The 21055-nt window shown below is 43.3% G+C and overlaps 2 protein-coding genes across 4 annotated transcripts in view; one reads left to right on the forward strand and one right to left on the reverse strand.

Moving 5' to 3' along the window:
* Positions 1-841, reverse strand: part of furinb (furin (paired basic amino acid cleaving enzyme) b) — a 93056-nt gene extending 92215 nt beyond the window's left edge. The window contains exon 1 of the mRNA XM_062547430.1: positions 355-841. The gene's annotated coding sequence lies outside the window, so the exon portion shown is untranslated. The remainder of the gene's footprint in view (positions 1-354) is intronic.
* Positions 150-20248, forward strand: accs (1-aminocyclopropane-1-carboxylate synthase homolog (Arabidopsis)(non-functional)). Of its 3 annotated transcripts, none has more exons than XM_062547429.1 (16): positions 150-290; positions 2551-3231; positions 3696-4351; positions 4770-4829; positions 5559-5629; positions 6580-6649; positions 7423-7489; positions 8247-8344; positions 9230-9307; positions 9567-9667; positions 10437-10526; positions 12395-12440; positions 13000-13141; positions 16994-17136; positions 17847-18000; positions 18862-20248. In XM_062547429.1, the coding sequence occupies exons 2-16, from the start codon at positions 2553-2555 to the stop codon at positions 19269-19271; spliced, it is 2865 nt and encodes a 954-aa protein (XP_062403413.1). In that variant the 5' UTR covers positions 150-290; positions 2551-2552; the 3' UTR covers positions 19272-20248. The 3 variants fall into 3 exon arrangements, with proteins under 3 accessions (XP_062403413.1, XP_062403412.1, XP_062403411.1); XM_062547428.1 differs by lacking the exon at positions 150-290 and adding an exon at positions 2047-2287; XM_062547427.1 differs by lacking the exon at positions 150-290 and adding an exon at positions 2047-2278.
* The last annotated feature ends 807 nt before the right edge of the window (positions 20249-21055 follow it).

Consider the following 21055-nt stretch of genomic DNA (forward strand, 5'->3'; position numbering starts at 1 on the left):
CAACCACTGAAACCTAGCTACCAGAAATAACGGTAAAGGTTTACCACACGACCAAGATAACCTAGATCTCAACAACTCTTCCGCATAGACTTCTGCTTCTTCATTTCTTACTCCCCTGCAAACAAGTTGCGAAGTAGGCTAACAGTGTTTAATGTTCTCAGTTAAGGAGCACAATAGCCTGCATTAACGCTAACCTCCCTGACAAAGAAAGTTTGATCTAGTAGAGCCCCACCGCATAACATCTCCTATAGCGAGTAGGGAGTCTTGATCTTGCGTGCAACTAACTGCAGGTAATTCTACATCGGAAATGTGATCTAGACTGCATTTTAGCTGATACCCGATTTCTATAGTTACCTTGATTTTCCTCGTCGGAGAGCGTTTATCCTCCCTGTACACGAGTCGCGACTGCCCCTGGGCTTCCCTACGAGCAGAGGCGTTGACAGTTCAGTAACAAGGATGTCATGTCCAGTTATATCTCGGAAGAATGAATCCTCGGCAAATGTATCATATTTCAGACGGTGCTCCTGTTCCAGCCTCTCTTCCAGCGTGGTTCCCAACGTTCGCTTGACAGTTCGTGTGAGGCTGGGAATGATGATGAGGATGAGACCGCTAGTTCGCATGCATTCCTGGGGACCCACTGGACCCAACAACCTACAACACTCCAACAGCTCACATCACTAACCATAGAGGTTGTGACAAACTTTCGACAGTTGTATCATTCAGCCCCATACTTACTCGTTACTACAGACACCCCCTTTGCTGCAATGGGATAACATGAATTTACAACTGTTCAACTGCTTTCATCTCTGGTCCTAACGTTTACAGACAACCCACCCCTCACGATGTGTAGTAATTATGGTCTGCACTCTGCAAATCCCAGGAAGTACGTCACAGTGCAATCATAGGTTAAGGAAAAAACAAAACTCAATACCACGAATAGTTGATAATTGCTGCCATCTAGAGGATTTTGTTGGGAAAGCATCTACTTGTATTTACATTACATTACATTTCATTTGTCTGACGCTTTTTGACCAAAGCGACTTACAACATGGAAAAAACAATTAGGTTTTTAAAGAGCATTTCTACCAACAATAAAAACCACAATAAGTGCATCAGTGGGTGTAATAAGTGAATAATGAGTGTAATAAGTGCATGAATGAGTATAGCCTAATGATAATATTATAACAGTATCTATAACAGTATATGTTTGCTACTAAAGCAGTCTGATGTGCTGACCAATGTATAGCCATTTTAACAGATAATTTATTTATTCATTTATTTATTTATTTCAATGTGTCAATTTCACATGTACAGTCTATGGTAGCCTATAGAGCGGATGCTTCAGTTTTGGGCTTTTCAAGAGGGGCCTAAAGGCATATCTGTTCAACATTATTTGAATATATCATTCATGCATCATTCTTTTTAGAGCTACAAAATGTTGAATTATTTCATAGCATGAAACTTGACTTTGCGGAACTGTCTATGTAGTGTTATTGTGTTATAGCCTACACAATAACCTAAGCTTTAATAATATAATGAGAAAGAATAATAATAAAAAAAAAAAACACAATATAGGCCTGCTAGCATAACACCATAGGTTGGGATTATAGCCTTCCTGGACCAAGTTACATGGCAATATCAATTCACTTAACACACACACACCTGCACTGTCACTGGAGTCAGAAGATTAAGCATTTCAACACATTGTCCCTTATATAGGCCTAATTGTATGTGACATTTCATGTTATTTTATTTGTAGCTTAATGCAAATGCCTAGCTTCAGACTGGGCCCTTGTTTTATATCTTTGGTTAAATTTAAAATAAGTTATAAAGCTATCAATGCAGTGTAATTTTGTGTATTTTTTTTTTAAGTTTAGGTTATTTATTTTTCCAATAGGTAGACCAATGTCTCCAGCTGTGTTATAGCATAGCCTACTTAAACAGCACTGAATGCCTTCTACAGTTTAGACGCTAGAGGGGGCAGTTGCACTGAAGTTTGAGCTGTCTTTTAGTCAGCCAGATAGACCAATGCGAGAAACAGGCAGACTTGCAAGCCCGCTTTCGGCTAATACGCTAGCACGGACCAAAGTTATCCCGGAATAACGGCAGCACGCATGTGCCGTCAACCCGGATGTAGAAGTAGACCCATTCTCCCGACCTCTGTTTATGTTTTTACGTTATACATTCAATATGGACACAGATTTCCTTTTCACCCTAAATAGTTAGCCAGGTCTGGTCCGGGTCAAGATCCGAAGGGACAGCTGTGTCAGATCATCAGGTGACAACGGTCAGGCGTCTGCTGATGAGTTATCTCACTATTTGTAACGGTTTAGTTACTATGTGGAAACAGTTTATGACAACATGGGTGCTGTTCCCGAGAAACATCCAAGTCATGTATTATTAACTGTTTAACATTTTATTCTATATTTAGCTAATTTTAATGATATATTGTGTGATACAACCGCCAGTTAAATCCACGTTCAGAACATAAACATTGCGTTCAAGTATGGCAGTCCTCTAGTCAAATAACCTGTCAAATTGCGTTTACAGATATGGATTTTCGAGGTAAGAAGTATGAACGTGGGAGCAACTGGTCTGACCCGGAGGTGGCCGAGTTATTGCAGCTTTGGTCAGACGAGTCAGTCCAGATTGAATTGGAAAGTTGTCTGCGGAACCAGCACGTATTCAACCGTATTGCAGAGGTTTTGCACGGGAAAGGAATTTTCCGGACGGGGGACCAATGCAGGGAGAAGATTAAAAAGATGAAACTGGAATACCGCCGCATTAAAGAAAATCAAAAGAGAACTATTAGGGGTGGAAGAACCTGGAAGTTCTATGAAGTCATGGACCGTGTCTTGACAAACCGACCATCCTTGTCCTACGCTTCAGGGGGAGGTGGTGGTGGCGTCATGGCTCATCAGCTTTTGCCAGGAGCGGGTTACTCTGACACGTACCTTCACGGCCTGCCGACGGCAGCCTTCGGGTCTTCAACATCAGCCTCCTATTTGTTTAGCCACCCCCCTAAGCCTGGCGACTTGTTGGAGATCAAAAGCGAAGACGTCAACTCTGAGGAAGGATTTCTGAGTTCAGGAGGCCCTGCGGAACTTCTGTATCACATCGGGTCATGCGACGAGCCAGATGCTGATAGTAAATCAGTGGGAGCCGACATTGAGGACCAAGTGGAGGCGGGACGAGCGGAGGGCGCGACTCAAGCGCGGCTGTCTCCCTCAGGTGAGCTTGTGCTCAGTGGATTATCACCCATTTAATTCCACAGGCTTCTAAGATCACAGGTTTGCTCATCAGGTGAGTAAGCTGGATATGCATTTTGGACTTGCCAAGGTTTTGGTGATTGGACTTGTGGAAACAGTTCGTTGTAAAATGAAAGTGTCTGTGAAATAACACCTGTTGAACTTTGCCCTTTGTTTACCTCAGAGTAGCCTACAGTAGGCCCAATGAAACCAAATTAACCAGATTTCAGGAAATCCATTAGCCTAGAGGCTACATTACTTTCTTTGAGACAGTAGGCTATGTGACAGGATATTTGAAACAGTTTTTGAATTGTAGCTGGGTAGCAATGACCCTGACTGACTTTGGTTCTCACCAGAATTCTTAGGGAGATACCCCTGGACAATAAAGACAGCAAATATATTCTCATCCACTTTTTGCTCTGTCTTTTTGTGGCTCGTGCTCTGCAGGTATGAGCGATCAGAACATGGCCGGTTCATCAGGCACAGGCATGTCTGTGCGAGACGGTGGCGGCGGCGGGGGTGAAGACCGGCCCCGATCACACAACCGAGGCGGCCTGAAAGGCCCCAACTTTGCCCGTCAGCGCAAGCGTCGGTGCGTGGGCCGGGGAACGTGCGGCGGCGGCGGCGGTGGCAGCCGGCGCGCCGTGGACAAGGCTCTGCTGAGCTTCCTCACCTGGCAGCGGGCGGCCGAGGAGCGCCTGCTCTCCCTGGAGGAGGCGCGTCTGGAGCGGGAGGCGCAGGCGGAGGAGCGGCGGCAGCACCTGGACGAGCGGCGCGCCGAGCAGGAGCGTCAGCACGAACTGCGCCTCCTCTCACTCTTTGCCGGGGCCCTGACTGGGGTTGCGGGGGGCCGGACAGAGGGTCGCCCCGCCACTGTGGTGCCCCCCTCTCCGGCATCCACCCCTCCTCTCCCCGAGCGTCTCTCTGCTCCTGCCGCACCTGTCTCCTCCACTCCCTCATCCTGCTCAGTTAGGGGACCTGATGCCCCTGGTTACAGCATCTTCCTCTCTCGCCGTGGCAACCGCATCCGCCAACACCAGGGCATCCTGCAGGAAGGCTACACTCAGTACCATGCAGACAAGTACAGTCAGGAAAACCCCAATGTAAGTGCCTACTTCCTGGTCACGCTCTCATCTGAACGTGTGTGTGTGTGGAAACAGTGGGTTTAGATTCCCACTCTGGAAATATGTACACAGAGACAGATGAACACACACACACACACACACTCTCACATGCACATACATTCCATTATGTATAACACATGTTTAGACCATAGAATCATCAGCTCTTGGGCACTGTGAGGTGGGTGAATCAGACTGAATATAAAGACAGGAAGTTGAGTGATTCTGAATCAAAGGTGCAATGGCAACTCATACAAAACAGCTGTTAACATGTTTTGTGTGTGTGTGTGTGTGTGTGTGTGTGTGTGTCTGTGTGTGTGTGCATGTTTGTGTGTGTTTGTGTGTGTGTGTGTGTGTGTGTGTGTGTGTGTGTGTGTGTGTGTGTGCATCTCTGTTTCAGGGCATCATAAACATGGGTACCAGTGAGAACAAACTCTGCTATGACCTGCTTCACCAGCGGGTGTGTAAGCAAATTTGTGGTGTCGTATGCTTGCCAAGTCATCCTTTATTGTCAATTAATGTAATTAGTCTGCAACATGATCTTTAAAAACAAAGAAGTATTATGTAGCTATGAAGCACTAGTTATTTAGGACTTTACAGACAGTGTTGTGGGGGGTTCTGGGACTTTGATTTTCCTTACTTATTCGAACATCATGTATGTCTCAAATTGAATTCATAAAGTCAAAGTCAAAGTCAAAGTCAAGTTTATTTCTATAGTACGATTTACAGACGGCTGAGCCGCACCAAAGTGCTTCACAGTAAAGTGCAAAAATGCAGAGAGTAAGTAAAAAAAAAAAAAAGAAACACACATTTAGTTTTAAAAAAAAGAATTCATAATGGTCTTATATTTGCACAAGTCATACAGTTAACTTGTCAAAACCTACAGAAAACCTATACATACAGAGAAAATGGCATATATATTATGGGCTTATATTAATATTATAGTCATTCAAAGATATTTGCCAAGCTAATACACCGTTAGCACACCAGATTCAGATAGACAAATTGTCATATTCAGTGGCGTTAATAGCAAAATTAGTTTGAACCATATTCACCTAACCCTCTCCAGTGTTCCATGGTCTCTTCTATACAGTGTGGACATGTATTCATTGTGCCAGTTGAGGCCTAACCCCATGTTTAAATTCCACCTCTGTATGTGTGTGTGTGTGTGTGTGTGTGTGTGTTACAGTTGAGCCTGCCTGACATGGCCCACCTTGAGCCCTCCCTGCTGCAGTATCCTGACTGGAAAGGCCACCCATTGTAAGGAAGCTCTCCTCTTGCATCAGCACTTCTGTAACACGGGGAAATGTTTAAAGTTTCACGTTTCTGGGAACCCTTTGTTCTGTGGAGGAAGGAGAATCTGAATTAACCTATGAAGCTCTCAGATATTCTCTTTGTCACAGTATTGTAATCGAGTCTGTCTGTCTGTCTGTCTGTCTGTCTGTCTGTCTATCTGTCTGGCTGTCTGGCTGGCTGTCTGTCTGTCTGTCTGTCTGTCTGTCAGTCTGTCTGTCTGTACATCTCTGTGTGTTTCTCCACTCATATAAGATAAAGGGGTTACCATATCCCAGTTCTCCGGCATGGTCATCCACATACAGGAAGATGCACTCACCTTACTGCTCTCGATCAACATTTGATATTTCCGTAACTCTTTAATCAGTTCTGGATGTAGAGTGTATGTGTGAGTACAGTACGTGCTGACTTGAGCATTGACTATTTTTCATATGGTTTAGGTGCTCCATCATAGTAGGATGTTGAGGACAAAGAACAGCTACAGTATACAGTATGTCCGTAGTCCTCTTGTCTGTTTCTGTACGTAATTATAATGCAAAGTAAGGTCATCACTAAACATTTGTCAAGAAAAGTCAGTGCAGTCCATTCGATTTGTCAAATGGACTGTTAAAATGGCACTTCTGGGTTTATTGGAAAGACTCCCTGAGAAAAATTCAACTGAGCTGCAGGACTAAATTAAATGAATAATACATTATACTTTCCTCTGTGTCTCACCTAGAAAACAGAAGCAGATTATGTAGTTTTCAGGTTTTCGGGGCTGATCTCTGGACTAGATTTCTTCTGAGATGAGATAAAAAATGTCCCGTTTTATAGAAATTTTCTGACTTCACAGGAAACCCTCCATTTCCTCATTCAAAGCTGAAACCCTGTTTAAGGCCATGTTTATAATACTCTACTGTTCTTTCTCCCTTTTGAAGCCTCCGTGGGGAAGTAGCCGGTTTCCTGACGCAGTACTGTCGCTCAGTGAATCCCCTGAAGCCTGAAAACGTAAGTCCCCACAGCTTCTTTCCTTCGGCCCTCTTTTTGTCTACTCATCTCTGTACTGCCTGATAAAACTGAGGTGATTGGAGTGGAACCCAAACGGGAGTCTAGAGACAGATCACTGGAATAGACACTGAGGAGATCCGAGCTACTGCTAATGCCTTTTAATCAGGCATGACCAATCAAGCCATGATTAATTAGCATCAGGCAGAGAATTTTGCGGCCATTCATTAATTTGGAGAATCATTTGTATTACTCAAGGACTGCCTGGTTTTTCACCCACTAGTGGTTTTGCTACTGCTGATATTGCTCCGTTTAATCAAACATTTCAGCAAGCTGTTCTACTTCAATCCCCCCCAGCCCCCCCCCCCACACACACACATACACAGACACCTCTTAATATGTCTAACTGATGGCAGTCCAGGGATGAGTTTAGGCACAGACGGGCCACAAAAAAAACATGTTTTTCTTGCTGTGGTGCTGTTACGCTTCAACACCAGTTGGGGGCGCTCATTATTGGTTTTGACCGTGATACATGAGTGATGGTTCAGTTATGGCTGTACTGTAGATAGCCCTCTTGGGTGTGTTGTATGTGTGTTTGATTTGACACTGGACACAAGGTTACTTTTTTAGTTTTTTTTTTAGTTTTTAAAAATACTGAAAAAGTATTTATAGTAGTTATTTCACAAATGCCTTCCACCTGTACTAATGCAACACCTGCGTGTCTGTGTGTGTGTGTGTGTGTGTGTGTGTGTGTGTGTTTGTGTTTTATGCCTCAGGTGGTGGTGATGAATGGCTGTGGTTCGCTCTTCTCTGCCATTGCAGCCGTACTTTGTGACCCTGAAGGTTAACTGCATATGTTTTTACGTGTGTGTGTGTGTCTGTGTCTGTGTGTGTGTTATGTCTCTGTTTTTGCAAAAGTGCACAGACACACATTTCCAGTACAATCTGCCCCAAAGGCCAAGCTTGCACAGCCTGCAGTCAGAAAAGCCTCTGTGTGACCTGCTTCTGCCCGCTAGCTGAGCCCTTTCCCCCACATCTCTGTGTGGATGTTGGATGGTAATTTTGATACCACAGATGAATGAAGACCCAGTCAGACCAGTGGTAGGAAAAACAGGTTTAATAAGGTTTTATTTACAATGATTTGCATCAAAGGAGAGACAGCATGACTTCACCCTAAAGATCCACTAGCTGCTCTAGCTAAACAAGGAAATAGTTAGCGTTTAAGTATCCTTCCAGACCACACTGAATCAGACTCCGTCCGGAGCATCCGGAGATCCGTTATCACAATTATCTGGAGGGACTACCGTGATCAAATAAAACCCATATTTCTCAATTTTTTTTTTTTTTTGGTAGGTTTGAGTTTTGTGTAAAGCTGTTATAGAAAATTAGACATAGATGCCATCTCCTCACCCTCTGTGTGTGTGCTTGCAAGTGGTGCCTGATAATGGATGTCATGTATCTGTGTGTGTGCACAATATTATTGTGTGAATGCATTCAGTATGATCTCACATCTGTGTGTGTGTGTGTGTGTGTGTGTGTGTGTGTGTGTGTGTGTGTGTGTGTGTGTGTGTGTGTGTGTGTGTGTGTGTTTTTGTCACAGATGCGATTCTCATCCCCACACCTTTCTACGGGTGCATCACTGAGGATGTGCATCTCTACAGTAGCGTGCGGCTCGTTCATGCGCACCTGAGTGCTCAGGTACAGCACCACCCCCCTGCTAATGCTCATCCTACACAGTTACACACATACAATACATACAGTACATCAAACAATATTTGATTATACTGTAAGATTGATTTTTTATGAAAATGGTGATTAATTGATTCTGGATTTTCAATTGTGTTTTCTAAAAAAAAGTGCACTTTGATTAATTCTCAGTCGACAGTGTGAAGTAGAGAAAGACACATGCATGTCAGGATGGCGGAGAGAATCTCTCTCTCTCTCTTTCTCGCTTTCTCTTTGTCTAGTTTCAGAAAGTAGTCAGACCTTACAGGAATACCATACTGAAAAGATAGATACCTTATTCAGCAGCATGGTCCCATACAGGTTATTCTTAGTGTGTATTTTGCTCATGTGGCTGTGGTGTGGTAGACCTAAGATTGTTTGCTCAGCATGTTTTATGAAAAGCTTCCTCTCACAATTTCAATATTTGCTTTGGGAATTTGTTTTTATTTATAACAGAATATAAATATACACTGTAGGTGGGAACAGATGTTTCTACCTCACAATATTTTTGGAGCTACACAGAATAGCAGCAGTTTGCATGAAGTTGTATGACCCGTTTGCATTCAGGGATACTGCTGTCTACACTGCACTATATATCCTGTCCTGTCTATGCACCAGCTGTCTATACTTTGTATATGACATTGCACTTTTTTTGCACTTCTGGTTAGATGCAAACTGCATTTCGTTGTCTTTGTACTTGTACTCTGCTTAATTACAATAAAGTTGAATCTAATGGAATCTAATCTTATCTTTATGAATTTCCCTATGTGTATGTTTGTTCAGAAAGAAAAAAAATAACTCTTTCTCTCTCTCTTTCTCTTTCTTTCTCTCTCTTTCCTTGTGTAATTGTTTATGTAGCCAAGTGGCAGTGGCAACAGACCTTTTCACTTGAGTGTTGATATTCTGGAATCTGCCCTTTTAAAAGCAAAGAAAGAGGTATGTTTCATGCATGTATATTACACACACACACACACACACACACACACATACAGACACATTATATACATTTACTTGTGTGCACAAATACACACTCATACATTCACATGCACATGTATACACACACACACACACACACACACACACACACACACACACACACACACACACACACACACACACACACACACACACACACACGCATACCGGTACTCTTATCATCTTTAATCCTTTCCTCTTGGGAATCTGCCACGTCTAGGGTGTGAATGTTAAAGGGGTCATACTGGTAAATCCCCATAATCCACTGGGAGAAATGTACTCTTCGGAGGAGATGACTGACTTCCTGGAGTTTGCTAAAAGGTGAGTCACGATTAATTCAGTCCCCCCTTGTGAATCTAAGCCTCTGTATCTTTTTCAAACTCCTCAGCAGTATTTCACTTTCCTTTGAAAGGAAATCAATTCTGTCAGATGAAGCAAACTTTCTCTGATTTTTTTTAAGAGATTAATGTTGTTCTTGGTGCACAGCAAACTCTAATTGGCAGCATATATAGACTCTCCTGGGTGTTTATATTGCACTCATAACTGGCTATCTGCGTTGTTATGTTTATAGGCCTCTGAGGTTCGCCTACTAAAAAGCTGCCATCTTTGAGATCTGGTATCTTGCGATTTTCCCTATAGGAAAATATCATGGGGATTTTGAATTATCGCACTTTGTTAAGCTATCGCGGTGAAAAAGAAATCTGAAATGCAGACATTTTGCTCAACACACTTTTGCCATCTGTCTTCAACAGGTTTCTGTGGTCTTCGGTGTAAGACAGCAAACTTAGATTCTTGCTACCCCAGAGCTAACTTGCAATGCGAACTTGCCAGAGGTAGTTAGCTTCAATTAACACACCTGGATATCCTTATATGGGCAAAGATGGCAGCTTTGGTTCTTTGCAAGTGTACTTCAGAGGTCTATTACAGTCTCCTAGAAAGTATTTGATTTGACCAGTAATATTGATGGTCTAATAGTGCCACTAGACAAAAGGTGTGTTTGCCTGTCTGCAGTGATCAGAAATATCAGCTTTGATCGAAACTCTGAACTCTGTTTTTTTCTCTCTTTCCTCTATCCCCTCACCTGCTTCAGGCACGAGCTCCACGTCATCGTGGACGAGGTCTACATGCTGACCGTGTTTGATGAGGCAGTGACCTTCCACAGCGTCCTCAGTCTGGACAGGCAAGAGAACCCCCACACACACACACACTACACACACACACACACACACACACACACACACACACACACACACACACACACACATTCTTTATTCGTGTAAGTATTACATGAGGACACAAATTCGACAGACAAGAGTCAGTCGTGTTGACTGTTGACAATAACAAAGCAGCAGCACAACCGTTGTCATGGATACGCACAACACCTCTTTCTCCAAATGCGATGACTTCCAATAATGGATGAAACTGACACACACACACACACACACACACACACACACACACACACACACACACACACACACACACACACACACAAACACACACACACACACACGTTCACCTTACCACCATCCCCATAGAAATAGCTGTGCTTGGCCTACACTCAGCATATGGGGGAGCATAATTGGCACCGTTCCGTTATTCTCTGTCTTCTGACTGCATCAGCTCTCTAATCTGACATCACAGAGATGTTTGGTTTGTTTTGACAACCAGTCGGCTCACTTGTCGGAAGCCGCGTTGGAACTCAGCAGCGTGAGGTTTCAGTGGTTTCTTATTATCTTTCAGCTGCGCACAGGCACAGACTACTGGTGGCGTTCACTGACACTTTTGCTGATCCAATCAGGTGCTTTTCTTTCCAGTGGGATGCGTGGCACGGACGCGTCTTCTCTTGTATAATAGAAGCAGTCCACGTGCAAAGTCAGCAAAACAAAGCAAAAATGTATCAGCCTACACTGGCTCATATGCTTCTGAGAAAAAGGCGCCATTAGATCCCCATAGCCATATATTTTTATTCTCACATCTTCATTTCTTCCGTTTCGATGTAGGCTTACTTCCCCATGTGTGTCACATCGCTGCAGTGTCCCGATTTAGGCTCAGGACTCGAGCACGGCCCATAAATGGTGGTGTGTGCGCGCACCGTGCAGGAGTTCATGTTCTGGGCCTGTTTGTGTTTAAAGTGTGATGAATAGGGACCATTAATGATTCCCGGACTCCTGGCACACCAAGGCCACTGTCAGGGCTGTTAACATGGCAGATAAGATAAACTAAATGACCATGGGAGGGTTTGTTTGTGTGCGTGTCTAGATACAGTCTGTGACATTCGCTGTATTTTTGTGACTGTGTGTTCTTAATTATAGATAAGACATTACATGTTTTAGTTATTACATTACATTACATTACATTTACTGAAACTTATTTATTCTACTTTTTTCTTTGGAATGTTGAGATTTGACACGTTCAACACATCTATTGAAAGGATTCTTGAATGGATATTGACAAAACCTTTTGTTCAAGAAAATGACGATTGTATTCTATCTCCACACATTTAAAGTAAAAAAGTAATGGAAGACAGTAGTTACAGTATAATGTAATTGATGGATTTTTTGTAATGTAATGCATGCATTATGCGCAATGCATTGTGCCACTTTGGAAAAGCACATTCATAGTGTGAGAAGTTACTTCCGCCTGCCATTACTACCACGCCTCATCCTTACAAAGTCACCTCCTCCCCCTCAACCACATACAGGTGCAACAGGTATTACTCAACAAAATTGTTTGTAGATGACATAACTATGGTGATCTGCTCATGCCTTCATTCATATCTGGCAACATATAATGTGCCTTCTGTCTGCAGGTCCACCTTGACACAATCCTCAGTACATTTATGTGCATCTCTATCTTTTAGTATGTCTTACTGTTCTTTTTAGTCATGTTGATTTGTTGATTTGCTTTTTATCATCCTGTTTACATTGTAGTGTATGTTGTGTGTGGTGTCTTAAGCTGCTAGGACCTTGAGTTTCCCTTTGGGGATCAATAAAGTATCTATCTATCTATCTATCTATCTATCTATCTATCTATCTATCTATCTAGGTTGCCAGATCCCCAGAGGACCCATGTGCTATGGGGGCTGAGTAAGGTGAGTATGCCACTTGCTCTCTGCTCTGGGGCCATGGTCGTCAGAGGTGCATTTAAATTCGCAGACATAGGCGAACGTTTGCAAACAGTATTCCGTTAGCCTTGAGTTTTCGGCGAACGTTTGCAAACAATCGCGAACAGTCTTAGGGGGTTGTTCCCCGCGAACATACAGTGGAACTGGACAGGAGTTTGACAAACGCAACAATGCAATTACCTAACCATAAACCCTAGCACTAAATCATTCATATTGAACTGTTCAAAGAAAACATGTGCACCACGAACGCTCGCCACTTTTTGCCCAATTTGATTGCACCTCTGGTCTCCGCTTCTTTGCTGTAGTCATGCAATGAGTTGATCAGTCTCTCAGGCAAATGCATTGCTGTAGCATACTGTATTTTATACTACAGTAGCAAGTGAACGTCAAAGTACATTGCACGTGTGGAGCTGGAGAAAGAAAAATGCAGCTGTAATGGTGGCACTAATTTCAAATTGGAAAACAACACAATAAGTATGATAACAATCCCTTGACTGTGTATGTTTTTTTTTTGTGTGTGATGCAGGACTTTGCCATGGCTGGCATCCGCGTTGGCACACTGTACTCCCAGAACAGGGACCTGGTGGAGGCCCTTGACCAGCTGGGCTGCTTCCATGGGGTACCAGGCTCCGTCCAAAACCAGGTGGCACGTTTGCTACAGGATAAGGGTACATAAATCTGTGTATTCATCTTAGCAAATGCTTTCATCCAAAGTCATTTGTAGCACTGAAACACATGTTCAGTGTCAGTTGAGTATGCACTCTTACTGCCATAGCGACGGGCCCGGATCTTTTCCGTTGCGGTCAGACTGCAAGTTCAAGACCGGTTGGGGGCACTGCTCTCTCCCTTCTTCACTACAGTCTATGTATTTGTAGGTCAGAGGGAAGTGGTGGAGATTTTATCTTTCTGTTCAGCAGCAGATGAATGTTGGATTAATGACAAAATGGGGGTTTTGCCTAAGGCTGAAGCTGAAGCTAGGGTACTGTACTGTATATTCAGTGAGTCAGGTTCCGTTCGGTTTGTTTCATCTAGGTCATTAGACAGACACATTTGTACACCACAGTTTTAATTTCAAGTTTTTAAAAGTGTGGCTTTTGGCTAATTGAATCAGAGTCCGTCTTCTCTCAAGGCAAATGCACACCGAATGAACTTCAAAGTACATACTTCAATGACTACTGTCAGTTGAGTCATATTGGGTCGCTTTGTGTTACCTGCGTGGGTGGGGGGGTAAATGCACTATTACGCATACACCTACGACTACCCGTTATTTACAGCAGCACATTGGCTATATTGTTAGGCTAGCACGATATGTGGATAATATGTGGACTTGCAGGGGTAGATAAGCAAAATGGTACTAGCTTGCAATGTCCATGTGACTCTCGGTCACTAAAGACATTGCATAATATACGCAATGCATAATATACACAGTGCATAATATATCTACTTTTAATCAAACTACTTGACGGCTTCATTCATAACACATTCATAACAGCTGTCATGAACTGCACATGAAGCATTCATGACTGATTCATGAAACATGACTCAACATTCATACCAACACTTTCATGAATGTGGAAGACAAAACGACGAAAACTTGTCAAAATAAAAGTCCAACAATCTAGTAATCCATATACAGGGTATTATGAATCCTCTCCAGCGTTTGTAAACATCTCATGAATATTTTATGAAGTCTCCTTCAAATGTCACTTTACTATACGAGTTGTGAAGTATTCATCATACTGGGAAGTGAACTTCTGACCATATGTGGATCTCTGACTGGTTGGACATTCCTGTTTTATATATCTATACAGTCATTGGTGTAGACAATTATGCATTTTATTTTAAACTATCATAAAATAAACCAACAGACAAACAAAAAACTACATTCTCCTGGACACTGGACTTCCCCATTGACTAAGATGTGACATGATCAGGTTGGCTGAAACAAAAAAGACAGCAATGCTGTTTTGCGATTGTTGGGCTTTTATTTAGTATGATGAATACTTCACAACTCGTATAGTAAAGTGACATTTGAAGGAGACTTCATAAAATATTCATGAGATGTTTACAAACGCTGGAGAGGATTCATAATACCCTGTATATGGATTACTAGATTGTTGGACTTTTATTTTGACAAGTTTTTGACGTTTTGTCTTCCACATTCATGAAAGGGTTGGTATGAATGTTGAGTCATGTTTCATGAAACAGTCATGAGTGCTTCATGTGCAGTTCATGACAGCTGTTATGAATGTGTTATGAATGAACCCATCAAGTTAAGTGTTGTTTTATAACAAGTTGCAAATGACCGTGACTTTGTCGGTCCTGGGGCTTTTGACTTTGGGAAAAAGGAATGAGTCTGAGGAGAAAGTAAGTGAAACTGTGTCATTAGAGTCAGTCATCCAGAGGCAAAACACTAACTACCAGGATTGTACCTCCTTAGGGGAATATCTGATGCTCACACAGTGCTTCTCAACAACAATAGACAAGCTTAACAGCCAATTAGGGCAACCCTTTCCCTGACAGCTCTGACCGCAATTTAACATGTTGAATTGGCCATAAACTAGTTGATGGAAGTCTATTGGAGCCTTGCACACCCCTCCAATTTGGAGCTACGGATGTTTATCGACCTGGCAGATTTCCGACCTTGGTCTGCAGTCCTCATTAGAGGTCAAACCCAACACATATATCAGCGATGAATAATAATAAGCTAAGGGCTACAGATCTGAGACACACAAAACAATTGCAATAGTCATGGCTCTAATACCATCTAAAGGCATGTTTGGCGTACTATTGTCCATCCCTTTCCTATGAGTAATTTGTCTCACGTCCAAAGTGCACAGGACACAGTAATTTTCTTGTATTCTGCTTAGGACAAACTCAAGGACATCACTGTGTAAAGGAAAGCTTTGTTTAGGAACATTGAGGAAATATCCTCTGGCAGGCATGTGGTAGACACATGACTGAGATAGAGCTAGACAGAGAGGGTGTGGAATGGGGGTTGGAGGATTTAGAAAAGCCGGGCGAAGAGAGATAAGACTAGCAGAAGCCATAATCCAAACCAGCACTGAAGTGGGTGATGCTCTAAGAGAATGGTACGGGTTCTGGTACATTCTATTTTTACCAGATCATTTCTTTTGCACGAGTTATGAATATATGCAGTGCATACGGAAAGTATTCACAGCGCTCTTTTCCCACATTATGTTATGTTTCAGACTTATCTTAAAATGGATTCGGCTCATTTCGTCCTCGTTAATCTACACACAATACTCCAACACTCCACAAAAAAAAGCAGATGTTTGGAGTGTTTTGAAAATGTAGAGAAAATGAAAGACTGAAATATTCTATTTACTTAAAGTGTTCACACAAGCATCAGTGCAGCTCAGAGCCTTGTTTCTTCTACACACGCTTTTGGGAATTGACTCTCTCATGGTCTGAGAGTCGTTCAGGTGTGTTTTGGGAAGCTCCCGGCAAAAAAAATCGCTTCCATCTGTCCACTCTACCAAAAAAAGGTCTGATAGGTGGAATGCTGCACTGACGTTTGTCCTTTTTAAAGCTTCTCTCATCCTCTCAAAGGAACTCTGGATGTCATTCATAGTGATCATTGGGTCCTTGGTCACTGTACTGTACATGTCTGACCAAGGCCCTTCGTCCAGGATACTCGGTTCAGCTGAGCGGCCAGATGTAGGACGTTTTTTTGTTTGTTCCAAACGTTTTCATTTGAGAGTGACGGAGGCTACTGTGCTCTTGGCCACTCTCAACGCTGTAGACATTTTCTTGTGCCCTTCCCTACAGTAGATATTTGTCCTCACACAAGCCTGTCTCGTAGGTCTACGGACAACTCTCTCGACCTTGTGGCTTGATTTTCACTCTGACATACACCATTAACTGTGAGACCTTACAGTATATAAAGAGATGTGTGCCTCTCGTGATAATGTCCAATGAATTCATTTAGGCACAGAAGGACTCCAATTAAGTCCTAGAAGCATCTCAAGGACCATTGATAGAAGTAGGATGCAACAGAGCTCAATTGCAAAGGGTGTGAATGTTGATGTAAATGGAATATTTCAATGTTTTATTTTTTATATATATACATTTACAAAACACTTAAAAAACCTGCTTTTTGTGGAGGGTTGTGGTAGATATTGCATGTAGATTGATGAGGGGAAAAAATAATTGAATCCATTTTAAGGTGAATGTGAAACATAACAAAATGTAGAAAAAGTGAAGCGTTGTGAATACTTTCCACATGCACTGTACTGTATGTAGTAGGTGTGAGCTTTTGTGGGTGAGATTTTTATCGGTTGGTGGAGGTTGGTAGAGAGGTGTTGAGGTATGACTGTATTGTGGTGGCGGGGTGTTTGTTGTCATGGATGACAGGGTTGTGGTAGATACTGTATGTGTTGTGTTGTCATCGTTGGGATCCTTAGTTAAGGTATTACAGTTGCAGGTCTGTGTGGAGTAGGTTTGTGTCGACAGATTGCAAATGTTTCCAAAGCTGCCATGTGCCGTGTGCCTTTCAGGTTGGATCAATGAGGAGTTCCTGCCCACCTGCAGGAAACGGCTGCGGGCGGCTCACGACTTCCTGACGGAGGAGCTGAAGAAAATGGACGTGCCCTACCTCCACCGGCCCGTCGGCTTCTTCGTCTGGGCCGACTTCAGTAAGGTGAGACGGAGACCCCACCAGGGGCCACTACACTCCTGAAGGGTTTCTCTGAAATGCGCATCACAACACTGCCTACAGTATGCCACGTTTTCATCTCACCATGAGAATAAAGGGGAATTCTGGGGATTCTTCACATACTGTAGATCTCCGTTTCTCAATGTCACCGATTACTGTTGGCTGCAGCAACTTGATAGGTACAGTAGAACCGATTGTTTTCGGCTTTTTTTTGCACGGACAGTCTTCTGTGACCTCAACAAACGGAGATTCGTGTGGAAAAATCGGCGTTATCCCCTTCAGTGGCTAGAATGCAAGGCAATATGACATATAAGGCATTGTAGAATAAAAAGAAGCTTGTAAGTCTGTTTAAAAATAAATAACTAAGTGAAATGGACACCGGTACGCAGAGGAAGTGTGTAAACCTGTGCGTGTGTGTTTGCTCATGCCTTTGTGTGTGTTTCTGTGCGTGTGTGTGTGTGTGTGTGTGTGTGTCTGTGTGTGTGTGTGTGTCTGTGTGTGTGTGTGTGTGTGTGTGTGCGTGTGTGTTTCTTTCTGTGTGTGTGTGTGTGTGTGTGTGTGTATGTGTGTGTGTGTGTGTGTGTATCTGTGTGTGTGTGTGTGTGTGTGTGTGTGTGTGTGTGTGTGTGTGTGTGTGTGTGTGTGTGTGTGTTTCCTTCTGTGTGTGTGTGTGTGTGTGTGTGTGTGTGTGTTAGTTCCTGAGTGAGGCCTCCTTCCCAGCAGAGCTGGAGCTGTGGCGGAGGTTCCTGAGGCACCGCGTGGTGGTCAGCTGTGGTCAGGCCTTCTCCTGCTCCAGCCCCGGATGGTTCCGGATCGTCTTCAGCGACGAGGAAAGTCGACTGCAACTCGGTCAGTCGAGTCTTTTTTCCCCCAACACTTTCATTTCTCTTTTCCCTGCACTCTTTGTTTTTTTTTCACTGTCACTGTCTCTCTCTTTCTCATTCCACATCTCTTTTTTCTCTTTTTCTACCCCAACTTTTTTGCTGTCTGTTTCTCTCTGTCTTTTTCACCTCGTTTCTGTATTTCATTCCTCTCTCTGTGTCACTTTTCAGGCTGCCTCCCTGTTTTTCATTAATTTTTTTGCTCTTTCTCTGTTTTTCTCTCACTCTTTTCTACTATGGCTTTCACTCTTTCTTTTACTCTCTCGCTCCTCAGTCGGAGGCTTGTGTGTATCTGTCTCCCCTGCCTCTCTCTCCTCGACTGTGTGGCACTTTCTTTGGCCTCTTGTTCTCTTGTCTTAGTCATTCTCTTTCATTTCTGAATAATGTTCTCCGAATGCAGTGCCATGCCCCTTCTCTCTCTCTCTTTGCTCTCTCTCTCTCTGCCTTCGAAAGTGAAAAAAGAGTTTGCGCTCAGGCCCCCGTGAACTTCTGTTTTTTTGTTCTTTTTCCCCTTTGAAACATGAACAATTCTCCCTGCAGAGCTGGGTTGTGTGTCGTATCGAGTGGAGTGCAGAGAGCTTTCAGAATCCCCTTCCCATCTCGCCCCTCTCCGTGCCCCTCTCCCCTCTCCAGTAAAGGAATGTTTCAAATGGCATGCCGTGATTTGTGATGCTGAACTGTGTGTGTGTGTGTGTGTGTGTGTGTGTGTGTGTGTGTGTGTGTGTGTGTGTGTGTGTGTGTGTCTGTGTGTGTCTGTGTGTGTCTGTGTGTGTCTGTGTGTGTGTGTGTGTGTGTGTGTGTGTGTGTGTGTGTACATGTGTTCCTTCAGGCATGCAGCGGATCCGGCAGGCCCTGGAGGGGTTGAAGGAGTCGCGCTCCGCTAACGACCCGGGGGAAGCAAAACAAGAGACCAGCACGAAGAACGAGAAGGACGCCAAGGACAGCAGCACCACGAGGACGACGACGGCGACGTCTGGACCCACGGGCACGGAGGAGGCCAGCGCGGCCGCCGCCGCCGCCGCCGCCACCGACGCTTTGTCCCTGGACGGCGAGGAGCTCGTGGTGCTGGACTGCCAGAGCTCTCAGTCGGGCGTAAAACTGGACAGCCTCATCGGGGAGCTGCGGCAGCAGATCCGCTCCTCCGATTGGCTGGAGAAGAACACTCCGGAACTGACCGCAAGGGAGGACCCAGAGCTGTTTGAGGTGTTTAAAGATCTGCTGGACAGAGCCAGGAAGTAGAGAAACACCAGCGGCTCTACATCCTCACGGCCAGCTGTGCTTAGCCGCTGGTGGAGCTCTCGGCACTATAAACAGGCTGTCTGTCAACTCTCTGTCTTTGTCAACAGATTTGTTAAAGAATCTGAAGGCACTCTTAAACAAATGTAAACAAATGTCATTGACTTAAGAACTGAAAGGTGCTATTGGGAAATTGCCAAATTAATTTTGGCCTTCAGTCTCAAGTCTCTTTCTCTTCAAGTTGATTTACAATGTCTACCAGCGTTAACCTTTTTTGTTTCTTGCCACTTCGCAGTCACTACAGTCATCGTTATGTCTTAAGCCGTCATAAGTTTTGTTTATAGATTTCTAAACTATAAAAGAATGTTTTCTATGCAGATGTCAAATGTTGGACATTTGCTTGCTGGCACCTTCAATGTGTATGTATGTTTTGACGTCAGCATTTGTAATTATGTTACAGCCACACTAATGGATCTGCAATAAATAGCACAGTTTCAGAAAGTGACAGCTTTAAATTATTTGTTTAAGTAGGGTCTTACAGTATAATTTTACTGTTAAAATATTAATACGCTCTATCAGCAGTTAAGGATGAAAGTACGGAGTCAAAAATGGTCACATTCCAAAAATGCTGATTTTCTTTCATATTCTCTTCACCCCTACCCCTCTCTTTTAATATTCTCTTTACCCCAGAAAATATTAAAAGAAAAAAAAACATTTTGGAGTGTGGCCACTTTTTATATTGTAGTATTGTAATAGGAAAGCACACCCAATGTACCAAAAGAGGGAGAGCACAGTGTTATGTATGTACTAGGATGAAAGTACAGCTGTCAACAAACAGACATCAGACAATGACATTTCAGTACTTTACTGGCGATTGATCTGATAACATTGCCTGGCTAGCGTCTACCACTTCTCTAATGAAATCACTGTGCAAGGTAGGGTGGGAACACCCAGGCTACTAATAACACCTACAGTATGTTATACATACAAAGTTAAGAGAGCCCCCATTTTTTAAGCATCTTTATCTTTGGAATTGCATTCCAGATAATGCCCAGAGTGATATTACACAGGACTGGTGCACTGGTTACTCTTGCTGATGTTAAGTTTGCACCAACGGATATGTTGTTAACCGCAGGTGCTGTGTCATATTCCGTGATAAAAACACATTACCCATGTGAACTAATGTTTTCGCTGGTTTCACTCGAGGTCTGTTTATCTACTCTGTATTGTATGCTGTAGAAGCAGGAAACAGGAAGTTGTTTTTTTTTTTAAGAGGGGGAGTGGTTGGGGGCTCAGAGTGGCAGGTCTCAGGTCTGCCTACGCAGTGGAGACTCCAAATGTAAGCAGGTGGGTTTCTATGGTTTCACCTCCTACCACTGTTTTATCCACCCTCACGATGACACACATTGGCCTTTGGTGGGCAGTTCCTGTACTGACGTACAGTAGCTGTGAAATAAACATCAGAATACTGTGGGACTGTAACTGGTGAACTATAAAAGCAAGGTCATGCAGGCTACATATCTACTGTATGTAGACAACACAAAAACATACAGATATTTTCTGAATACTCTCTCTGAAGGACAGCGTGGCAGTCCAAAATAAATCAGCTAACAAGTTCTCCATTCATACAAGAATAAACATGATGAAGACTCAGTGTTTACCCTTTACATAGAATCGCTAGCAAATTAATCTGTGGACTCATTTATCATTGATCTAATCACTGTATATGAAATACTTTTCATTTTGGTCCCTTTTAACCTCACCACCGTCTACTGTAACCCAGTACT

The sequence above is a fragment of the Sardina pilchardus genome, chromosome 10 (genome assembly GCF_963854185.1).
Source record: "Sardina pilchardus chromosome 10, fSarPil1.1, whole genome shotgun sequence".
NCBI lineage: Eukaryota > Metazoa > Chordata > Actinopteri > Clupeiformes > Clupeidae > Sardina > Sardina pilchardus.